General features: G+C 40.4%; 1 protein-coding gene across 1 annotated transcript; it reads right to left on the bottom strand.

The window, feature by feature from the left end:
• Nucleotides 1-1753: 1753 nt before the first annotated feature.
• LOC311232389 (uncharacterized protein) lies at nucleotides 1754-3803 on the bottom strand. Its single transcript, XM_084319173.1, has 4 exons — nucleotides 3745-3803; nucleotides 3504-3598; nucleotides 3311-3355; nucleotides 1754-2232 (listed from the first exon to the last, which is right to left on the bottom strand). Exons 2-4 carry the CDS (start codon nucleotides 3555-3557, stop codon nucleotides 1927-1929), a joined length of 405 nt encoding a protein of 134 aa, XP_084175299.1. The 5' UTR covers nucleotides 3558-3598; nucleotides 3745-3803; the 3' UTR covers nucleotides 1754-1926.
• Between the last annotated feature and the right edge of the window lie 8563 nt (nucleotides 3804-12366).

Below are 12366 nucleotides of genomic sequence, written 5' to 3'. Positions count from 1 at the left end.
AATGTAATGTTACCTTACATGGTAAGAATCCAAACAAGCCAGACATTTGAGTAGAGCTGCTTGTATGTACGGGTGTTTGTGCGACCATGTCGACCTGAACAATGGGGGATTAATAAGAACGAGCCGCCTCGGAAGAAGACGGTCGCTGCTGCTGGAGCTGGACCGAGTCAGCGGCGCACGGAGCCGGGGAGAAACCACCGCCTCGCCCTCGCTGGCTCTTCCGCTTCACAGCGCGAGAGTGGGCGATAAGGGGGGGCGTGCTAGCGCGCCGTCACGTGGGCTTAGTGGCCAATCAGAGGAACCCGGAAACCGAACGGCATTGTATTTGGCATAGACGCGACCAGGTTATGTGTTCACCTACCCATCCCTTAGCCAACCAGCATACCAATTACGGCCCACTGTAAACACAGTTGGAGTCCTGCCAACACACGGTACCCATCTGTACTACAATCACCCTACCTCTACCCCTGCCACTCCCCATCCAACTCACCATACCCATAATAGGGATGGGACCGAATATTCGAAAATTGGAATAGTAATTTCTGTTATTAAGATTGATTTAATTTTTTTAAATATATATATTTTACTTTTTTTTTATTTTATAATTTTTTTATATAAATGTTGTTTTTAAGCAAACATTCTTATTTAATTCCTTTTTATATTTAGAGGCAGCCTAATTTTCATAGCCTAATTGATCAAAAAGATGCACATGCTACTATTTCTGTTTGTTTATTAAAGCCGGTTGATAGGCCAATGCAATGCTGTTATCATAGGCTACGATGGTGAATGGTGTCATTTTGATTTATTGTCAGTCAGCTGATAAAAAAAGATTATATGATTTAATTTTTTTTATATAAATTTTTTTTGGGGGGGGGGGCGAATATTTGAATATTTGATATTATGGAACACGAATTTTCGAATAGCACTTTTGCTAGAAAGTCCCATCCCTAACCCATATGTACCAGCCACCTATCCAATCCACTGTTTCTGAGCCACTGGAGATAGATTTGTACACACCACTAACATACGTACTTTGGAAAAAACGTCATTGTATAATGTTGTTATGGTTAACATGATTTGTTGAGAATGATCGGGTTTACACAATAGTTGAAGTTGTTGGAGTTTTGAAGTGTTAAGGTCAAGTGTCAGGAGCCACTTTTGTTTGTCGGGGAGTGTGTGGTACTCTCAAGAATATGTGCATATCTTGTGTAATTTTTCCAATTGTTTATATCTAATTATTACTATTAGAAGAATTGTGGTATACAGACTTCATGTTGCCAGCTGCACGCTAATATAATTAACTAAGTTCACATTTACTGTGAGGAGATTTGGACCAATATAGACCATTACTCTATTGTTTCAGGGAGGGAATGATGACATCGGCCCGCAAACATGATTTGTCCCCTTAACAGTTGTGTGTATCGAGCCATACTGTATTGTACCCATTCTGCAATCTGTTAATAAAATGTTCAATCAATCAATCAATCAACAGCTCCTGGAAAGGCTTCTGCAAAGGCCTTGATTTTTTTTCAAAAATAATATTCCTGGCTGGAATATGTGACATCATAATGACATCACATATTCCAACTCTAACTGTGTGTTCTGAGTGTTCTTTTAAAGTATACTTCTGCTATCTTAGCAAGGTGACCCTTGCAAATGAGATCTTGATGTCAAAAAGAATAACCTGAACACAAAGAAGTGGCTACATGATTTAAAAAGCACACGTGCAAGAATTGTTGTTAATGTTCTTAAGTGATTTATTGATCCAATTTCAGACAAACAAACAAAGTGTCATGCTAGATTCCCATCTCAGTTTCATCACTTTCCTCCTGCTGCTCCTCCTCCTGCTGCTCCTTCTCCTGCTGCTCCTCCTCCTGCTGCTCATCCTCCTGCTGCTCCTCCTCCTGCTGCTGCTCCTCCTGCTGCTCATCCTGCTGCTGGTGCTTGAGTAGGTGCCGGTGGTGGAGGTGCTGGTGGTGCAGGTGGTGGTGGTGCAGGTGCTGGTGGTGTACCAGCAGAGGCCATGGAGGCCAGTAGGAATGGCAGTAATGACATCAGGCCATTGTTGTTCTGCATAGGTGGATTGTAGAACGACGGGACCTGCGGTTGCTGCATAGGAACAGGGTAGGGCACATAGCGGATATAGCCTCCATAGCCTCCACCTCCATAGCCTCCATAACCTCCACCTCCATAGCCTCCATAGCCTCCACCTCCATAGCCTCGATAAAATCTCTGGAACAATAAAGTGAAAGAAGCGCTTGATGATTAGAAGGCTGCCGCTCTTAGTCAGGTTGAGTTCTTAGACTTAATATGTTTTAAGTAGATTAGTTGTGTTTGGTTTTCATGCTGAATGAGTTGGGATAATTGCTCACAATATGCTTAAAGATTCAGTACAATGAAAAGTATGTGTTTCAATGTCGTTGGTATTCGTTGGCACTCAAAGGTATGTTGACATAACATTACACAACATGTTAGAACTGTTGTTGTTGTGGAAATTATGATTAAAGCCCTTTGATCTCTATACCCCTGGATATCAACAAGATCAAGCCATTTTCAGAAATCAATCTGCTTCCTCTGAAATATTGCATAATACAGATGGATTAGTCTGATTGGCCCATCAGTCTTGGAGGACACTGTGCTTAACAATCAAGCATCTATAGTGTCTAGTGAACAAAAGGCCACGCCCCCTCAGGGTGTGCACTAAAACACTTATGACAAATCAAATCATACATCTGAAGCTGAAGACAATAAGCAAGTTATGACTGAATTTAAACACCAATACTATTTGAAACACAAAATAAATATTAATTGAGTCAACAACATCCTATTAGTTGGCTAATAATTTTGTTAGACAAGCACAGTCCTAGTGATCATATAGATATATACCATGGGTTAGGCTTAAGCCTGGGAACATTAAGTCTCTCACTTTGGGACCCCGGTACATATGATATGTATGTCTGTGACCAATTTGGGGTCCTGAACCATATTGTTTAAGAAACCAGGATATAGATAAAGTATATCGTTACTGTCCTGCAAAACCCTTGTATAACATAAATAAATAAATTGATAAATAAAATACCTTTTAATACAAGAATGAAGAAAAACTGCCTGATCTTCATATTGATGACAATATATCTACAATGCCCTTGGGAAATGAAATACTGCAAACCCATATTAGAATAAACAAAAACATGATTATCATCCTAAACTGAATTCACAAGATTTTCACCCAACAGCAGTGACATACTGTGTATACTGTACTTGTTTGTCTCATCATGTGGGTGAGAGAACTGCATGAGCAGATACTGACCTCGTCACTGTCTGAACGTTTCACCCGCTCCTTCTCCTCAGATACCTTAACAATGGAAATGGACGATTTCATGGAATGAACATCATTGACATACTGTATCTGAATGAAGTGATCATTAAGTAAAGTATGACCAGATGACACAACTTACAGTAATGTCCCACATAGCAGGGTTTGAATGTGTGTTGACACTTACAGGAAGAGAGGAACACAGTGCCACCAAGCACGTGGTGAGGACTAGTAGTTTCATCGCTGCAATCTATAGGCCAGCAGCTGGAATACACTCAGGTCCTTTGTAGAACAAAAGACAAAAGGTTTGACATTCTGAAAAATTGCTCAAAGTAGTTCCAAAAATGTATACACAAATCATTTTATGAGCAATAGTGTTATGGTTACAAATAGTCTATTTTAGAAAACAAATGTTTCCTCAACCTTACCTTGAGTCGGGGATGTATGATGGTAATAATAATTGTCACGTTGGGTGTCTGGTGCTGAATATACAGTGGCTTGACATTTGTGCATGTGCTCTTTTTAAAGAAAACGTCTGCTCTCCATCATCCAATCAGCTGTTAAAGATCTTGTAAATTGTGTTTTTCCTTACAGTGGAATATTATGAAATAATGATGTATGTGTTGGATAATCCTAGAAATGGTTGGCCTCAGTTCAGGCAAGACCCAAAACATAGTTTGTCCCTGTTGGGAAACAGTCAGTGTATAGGTTTTGAAACTTTGCATGATTCATAGTGTATGTTGCTTTTTGGTGTAAGTTGATGACCATGATGTAGAACTTTACTCACACTGTATTTGTTCACAGCTGTTAATATCCTATTTGACATGAGTTAGTATAGCTCTGATCTGTTATTTTAATCATTGAAATATTATGTTATGTACTTTATCAATTCATTTGTATGGCAAAGCAATTTGACCACAGGGATATAAATGTTTCTTGAATCTTGAACCCCCACAATGAAAAATGTAAATACATAAATCAACAACCTAATATGTAACAGAAATGTTAAAGGGGCAGTTCACTCAACCTAAAAAATGTAAATAACCCAGAGTAAAGTCTATCCATCCAGATAGTTTTGGCGTGATTTGCTTAGTTTTGTTAATATCTGCAGTAGAGATATCTGCCATAACTCCAATACATTGGAGCTGAATGGCACTCAGCTTGGAGGTTCAAAGCACCAGAAGATACACATGAAAAACTCAAAAGCAATGTCTCTTTCCAGAAATCATGACCCGGTTACTCAAGTGAATCCACAGACCTTGTTGTGAGCAGTTTCATGTAGGAACTATTTTCTACCCAACTACACCCTATAATAATGAGTGGGGGTGTACAACAAGGTCCCTGTATTATCCTTAGTAACCATGTCATGATGCCATGTCTGGAGACATTGCTTTTGAGTTTTTCAAAAGTATTTTTTTGTGCAATTCGGTTTCATTGTATTGTGACAGCAAATATCTGTGGCAGATATCTCCCAAATTAAGCAAATCACACCAAAACTATTGTGATGGAATTGTGGGTGAACCTCCCGATTATGATTGGGCTGGGTGATCAACTAAAGATGCTTATACTTACACTTTAGCCACTACTAGGGATGTGCACAAGTAATATTTTCCCATTGGTGGAGGAAGTACACATAGTAAAGTAAAAGTAGAAATATCCAAATAAATGAGTACTCTGGTAAAAGTAAAAGCCCTTCATTCAAATTCTACTTAAAGGAACACTCAGGACAGTTGGTATATGTGATGTCATTATGATGTCACATATTCCAGCCACGAAGTATTCAAAAAATAATGTGCATGTGACCTTTATTGCATGTCATCCTCCTTCTCTCTACCCAAGATTTCCTGGCAGGCACTCACTGTCCTATCTAATGAAGCAGAAATGCCATAAAAAAGGACACAGTTTTGTTTGTTTCCAGCACAATATCAATATAATAAGCTCACATGGGAATATACGTAGGTATGTAGTGGCTAGGGATGGGCGTGAGGAATCGATTACTCGCTGTTTCAACTGAACTCGAATCATTTTTGAGGGTCCTTGATTTTTAAAAAGGCATGTTTGTACCAATGAAACGGAAAACTTGCTTTGAAATCTCGCTCTGAAATCCCACATTTGTAAAATGTGCAACCCTAGTTTCACCAAGTGTTGTATGAGACGTATTCGTCATATGGCTGGATGTAGCGAACCGTGACGTCCGTACCGCTACACCCCTACTAAACAGCGAACCTAATACAAGACAGTAGGATGATCTAACAATGCAGGTTGAGGGGAGAGGAGGTCCTGGAAGTAGGTCAGGCCGGAGTGATTAATGGATTCATTAATGTAGGAACTATATTTTATACCAAAGTACACCCCCACTCATTATTATAGGGTGTAGTTGGGTAGAAAATAGTTCCTACATGAAACTTCTCACAACAAAGTCTGTGGATTCACTTGAGTAACCGGGTCATGATTTCTGGAAAGAGACATTGCTTTTGAGTTTTTCAAGTGTATTTTCTGGTGCTTTGAACTCCACAAGCCAAGTGCCATTCAGCTCCAATGTATTGGCGTTACGGCAGATATCTCTATGGCAGAACTAAGCAAATCACACCAAAATGATCTGGATGGATAGACTTTACTCTGGGTAAGGGGGAAATATGTTTTTATTTAAAAAGATATATTTTGGGTGAACCGCCCCTTTAACATTTCTGTTACATATTAGGTTGTTGATTTATGTATTTACATTTTTCATTGTGGGGGTTCAAGAATCAAGAAACCTTTATACAGTATCCCTGTGGTAAAATTGCTTTGCCATACAAATTAATTGATAAAGTACATAACATAATATTTCAATGATTAAAATAACAGATCAGAGCTATACTAACTCATGTCAAATTGGATATTAAGAGCTGTGGACAAATACAGTGTGAGTAAAGTAAAGTTCTACATCATGGTCATCAACTTACACCAAGAAGCAACATACATGAATCATAGTTTCAAAACCTATACACTGACTGTTTCCCAACAGGGACAAACTATGTTTTGGGTCTTGCCTGAACTGAGGCCAACCATTTCTAGGATTATCCAACACATAAATCATCATTTCATAATATTCCACTGTATGGAAAAACACAACTTACAACATCTTTAATAGCTGATTTGTCACATCCCACCTGTTACTGGACTGTTCTCCCCTGCACTACCTCTCCCCGTCCCTGTATGTTTGTTGGTATTTCTGTCCCTTAGTGTTTTCCTTATCTCTCTCTTGCTCTCTATCTCTCCCCTTCTCTCTCTTGCTCTTCATGTTCCCCTGTTAGTCTAGTGTTACTCTTGTCTTGTGTTACTCTTGTCTTGTATTAGGTCTTGTCTGTTTAGTCTTAGTCTTGTAGTTGCTGTCTGTTATTAGGTTTTCTGTTTAGTGTCTGTAGTCTGCTTGTTTTGTCCCAATGTATGTTGTTTGTCTTGTACATCCATAGTTGTAGTTCCTTGTAGTTATTTGTGAGTCTGTTTCCCCTCCCAGGTGTCTCCAGTTATAATCATCCCAGGTGTTTCTCGTTTGTCATTTGTTCATGTGTATTTGAGTTCCTTGTTTCCTGTTCTACGTGTCGGTTCATTGTCTTTTCCTGTCTGTACTACGCTGTCATTCCATGTCTCCAGGTTCCTCGTGTTAGTAAGTGTTCCCGTTGTTAGAGTTTGTGTTTTGTGTTACGTTTCCCCCTCTTCCAGTTTTGACTGAGATGTTTTTGTTTTGTTGGTTTTGTTCCATGTTCTGTTTTATTCCTTTTTGTTATTAAATACCCCTTGGACTTGAAGCCGTCTCCCCTTGTCTGCATTTGGGTCCTACTCTCACCCCCACCCTTGACAGTATGAACCGACCAACCAAGGACCCAGCTGACAAGAAGGAGACGGTTTGGCCACATATGATGAAGAAGAAGAAGAAGAAGAAGAAGAAGAAGAAGAAGAAGAAGAAGAAGAAGAAGAAGAAGAAGAAGAAGAAGAAGAAGAAGAAGAAGAAGAAGAAGAAGAAGAAGAAGAAGAAGAAGAAGAAGAAGAAGAAGAAGAAGAAGAAGAAGAAGAAGAAGAAGAAGAAGAAGAAGAAGAAGAAGAAGAAGAAGAAGAAGTCTTTATTTGTCATGCAGTTTAACACACACATGGGAGACACACAGGAACACACACACACACATGCATTGGGTCGCCAATGAAATGTCTCTCTGCACTTGACCCATCCTGTTGTCCTTCCCCCCAAGGGCAGCTGGGACCAGATAGGGGTTGCGGCGTGTGGCCGCGCCCCGGGGACCAATCCAAGTGCTCCTGTCCATCTTTGTCAGGGAACGCGACAGCGTTAGGGATCTGTTCTGCATGTTTTTCCATTAGGTTTATCTTATCTGGAAAGGAAACCCTTGCGAGCACGGGGAGAACATGCAAACTCCACACAGAAAGGCCCAGGAGATACCCCACCTGGGTACCATAACCTGGCAACCCGGAAACCTGGTCCCCAAGCGGGAATCGAACACTGGACATTCTAGCTGTGAGGCAACAGTGTTAACCACTACACTTTCTCCTCTGTCCCTGCCATCATTCTGTCAGAAAAACACTTAAAGGTCCCCTATCTTATAAATGGCCTTTTCCATTGTTTTCTAGCAATGTGGGGGTGTACCAACACTGACTAGGTGTGAAATTCTCATTCGGGCGCATTCCTCCAGTTCAGCTGATACAAGATCCTCCCCCACTAAACCAAGCCATTCTGATCTGCGTAACCTCAGCTCCTTCTGTGGTTGTAGCCACCGCCCACAATCAACAATTCGAGGAAGTTAGTGTAACATTGAAGTTATGACCAAAACGGAGCGAGTGGAAATAATGCAGAAGCGGTTTCCCTGTCAGAGACACTTGCACTTCCCCAAAAGAGAGAGAGAGAGAGAGAGAGAGGGAGAGAGAGAGAGAGGGAGAGACAGATAGAGAGAGGCGCATACAGTGCGAGTCTCGGAGCAATCTCTCCTCTGTCTCTCCCCCTGCTTTTGACACACACACACTCAAGCCGCTCACACACGCGCACGCACGCTCTCGGAGCGATCTTTCCTCTCTCTCTCTCCCTCTCTATCTCTCTCTCCCTCTCTCTATCTCTCTCTCCCTCTCTATCTCTCTCTCCTCCAAAGTTATCTGCCAGTGCAGGTGGGTGACTGTCACTCAAAGCGCATTGCGAGTATGGGCGGAGCCCAGCCAAAAACAGCTTGGAATCTGGCAGGGCAGAAAGTGGTGCACCACAAAACAATGAATTTTATTGAAAAAAATACTTACAGATGTGTTCCATAGACTCACAGGAATAGTGTAAATTTGCTCAAGTTCAAGTTTCAAGTTTCTTTATTAGTTGTCATACAAAAATACAGAATATTTTCATATGAAATGCTTTTTCCTGTTCTGCTCCTGAGAGTGCTAGATAAAAATAAAATAGATAAGTAAAAAAATAGAAGTCAAAAGTACGTAACAAGTGTAAACAAAAAGTCAATTTTTTTATGCGGTGCCTATTGCGTCCCCAGTACAAAATGTTTTGTAATTTGTCTAGATTTGGACAAAAACTAATTCCATTTGGTTTTTCATGTATAGTCAATTGTTATTTATCATGAATAATGATATGGGCTTAAGTTGCTGTTTTATAAATTGTAAAAGCTTTGATTAAAAGAGGTATTATGGCAAATTGTGGTATTATGCCATGTCCCCAGTGCTGTTCATTCAACTTCAATCTAAAGAATAACTAATAAAAACATATACATTTCTAAATATATCATGATTATAAAATTGTCTTGGTCAAACTCCATTTTATCAAATGCTGTTTTTATAAATAAAAAAAATAAAAAATTATAAAAAGAAAATTGATTTATGTCCGTCCCCGGCGTCACTGTCCACTCTGTGGAGCTGTGTTTACTGTCCCTTTAAGAAGAAAACACATTTCTCAATGACATCAGTCTCATGAGGTGACATCACAACAGTGGAGGGAAAATCAAATGTGGTAAGATGTCTGATTTTCTACCTCTCTTACTATCCTATTTTGATGTTTCTATTAAGTGAGTTTGATATGTTTGAAAATAACTGTCCATCCTGTTAGGCTTAAGTATTGAGGAGATCAATCAAATGTAATAATTGAAAAAAGTGTTTGTGAGGAATTATAGATTCCTCATCAAGAATTGAAAGTCATGCTAGCCATTATGCTAACACAGGCAGACTAAAGGCTAACTTTAGCTCAAAATGTCCACCCTGTTATTGTCCACCCTGTTAGCCTTATTCAACTAACAGGGTGGACACCAACCTAACAGGGTGGACATATATCTAGTAATGTTGACTTATAACAAGTTTTGTTGCCATGTATGCAGTGTTTTCCCTATATGCAACAGCAGCATTCTTTTATATTTATTATTTATAACTAGTTTATAACTAATATTTATTTGCCCCTGGTTGCCTTACACTGACTGATAAGTTAACATATAGGTGCAAAGCATTGGATCCAGGTGCTGCTGCAAAATAACATACTGGGGGAAACACTGATATGTATATTATATTGTATATTATTATGTATACTGTATGATATAGGTATATTATCTAAAGGAAATGCATGCATTTGTTTAGGAATGGCATCCCCATTAAGTGCAGCTGAATCACAGCGGCGTTACAGAGCACGCCGTAATGCTGACCCAGAGAGAAGACAGCAATACCTTCAGAAAGAGAGAGAAAAATGGAGAAGGGACAGAGAGAAAGGCATAAAGACTGGTATCAATGAAGTTGGTGAGAGAGAGAAAAGGGCAAGGAGGAAGAAATGGAGGGAGGTAAAGAAAGCAGCCAGGGCCAGAGAATCACAGAACACTCCCCCTGCAACTCCAGAGATTCAGCCTTCAAGGTTTGAGCAAGTTTGTAATATATAAGGACATGTACTGTACATCGAGAATAAAATACATTGTTGTTTTTAAGACTTTTGTGAGCTTTAAAAAAATGCAGAGTTAATATAAGTCAGGATCAGGGGTGTAAAGTACTTGAGTAATTGTACTTTGTTACAATACTTAAGTACTGTTTTGGGGGATTTGTACTTTACTCGAGTATTATTAGGTTTGTATACTTTGTACTTTTACTCCATTACATTTCAGAGAAAAAAAACATACTTTTTACTCCTTACATTTAAAATGCAGACCTACAAAGTACAAAGTACAAATCTCACAGGTCCAACCATTTTAATTAGTATATTTTAATTGTTTATCTAGCCGAACTGACGTTAACGTTATTAATCCTGCGACCGCAGGTAAACAGCCAATCAAATCCCCATCAATGGTAAATGAACCCGCCAATACCCATGCTGATTGGTCCTTGTGCAACACTAGAAAGCGGGGATCTTTGATTAAACACCTGCTATCAGAAGAATAGACAGTCAGATCCGCATTATGCTGTGGTTAATATTGTGATGTTATTCAGGGTACTCCAATATTCTGTCTTTAATATTGTGATATTATTCAGGGTACTCCAGTATTCTGTCTTTAATATTGTGATATTATTCAGGGTACTCCAGTATTCTGCCTTTAATATTGTGATATTATTCAGGATAATCCAGTATGCTGTGGTTAATATTGTGATATTATTCAGGATACACCATTCTGTTTTTAATATTGTGATATTATTCATGCTGTGATGTGAATGCCGTCCATGTTAGTTTACCTTCAATGGAGAAGTGCATTAAATTTTGGTAGCACTTTATAATAACACCCTGTTATTCATGTTATTCACCCTGTTATTCACCCTTCATGTTTAACAACAATTGGAGCGATCCAGCTAACGTGAAGGAATTATCGAACCACTGTTGCCCAGACCTGGAATAAGTGTCGTCCTTTCTTCCTCCCGAGGGAGTTAACGGCGATCATCCTTGTAGGAGTGTATATTCCACCGCAAGCCAGCAATAGTGCCGCGCTCTCCAGGCTTCACGACGAGGTAAACAAACTCCAGGCAGCGAACGTTAATGCCGCCATCATAGTTGTGGGTGATTTCAATAGCGCCAATCTGAGAAAGGTATTACCTGACTTCTATCAGCATGTGACTTGTAACACCAGAGGCGGTAACATCCTAGATCACTGTTACACGCAATTCAAAGGTGGATACAAGGCTCATTCTGCTAGTGGCTTTGGTAAATCAGATCACGCGTCCATTTTCCTTTCACCAAAGTACAAACAAAGAATCAAAAGCACTCCCGTAGTCTCGCGAGAGGTGCAGAAATGGGATTTGACGTCAGAGGAGACGCTACAGGCTGCGTTTGACTGCACAGACTGGAGCGTGTTCCGCGACACAGATAACATTCATGTCTACACGGAGACAGTGCTGGACTATGTTCGTACTATGGTGGAAGAAACAATCCCCACTACCAAAATGAAAGTTTACCCAAATCAAAAACCCTGGGTAGACAAATCCGTCCGTGAAGCTCTGAGAGCGCGCACCAAAGCATACAACGACGGCCTAGTGGCAGGCAACATGAATGACCACAAGGTGGCGCGATACAACGTAAGGAGGACAGTGACAGAGGCCAAACGACGCTACAAGGATAAAATTGAACTCCAGTTTGAACAGGCTGACTCTAGAGCTATGTGGCAGGGGCTCAAAACGATGACAGACTACAAAGGCGCCTCCCTCAAACTGAACAGTGACATCTCCTTAGCAAATGACCTCAATACCTTCTATGCGAGGTTTGATGCTGGTAATAACAACACCAGCCCACAAGCCACGGCAATGGGGGGGGGGGGGTCGGCTGCTGATGGAGACGCAGTGTTCAGGGTAACAGAGCATGAGGTGAGGCGGACCTTTAAAAAAGTGAATATCAGGAAGGCAGCAGGTCCGGACGGCATCCCCGGCCGCGTCCTAAAAGTCTGTGCCGACCAACTGGCCCCAGTATTCACTGACATATTTAACCTGTCCTTAGAACAGGCTGTCATCCCCACCTGCCTGAAGAAGTCCACTATTATCCCTGTACCCAAAAAATCCAAGCCTGCTTGCCTCAACGACTACCGCCCTGTAGCTCTCACCTCCATAGCCATGAAGTGCTTTGAGAA

Source organism: Notolepis coatsorum (genome assembly GCF_963971535.1).
Source record: "Notolepis coatsorum genome assembly, chromosome: 7".
NCBI classification, from domain to species: Eukaryota; Metazoa; Chordata; class Actinopteri; order Aulopiformes; family Paralepididae; genus Notolepis; species Notolepis coatsorum.
The sequence above is the reverse complement of the archived record's forward strand: the minus strand, read 5'-3'. Positions and strand labels throughout refer to the sequence as shown.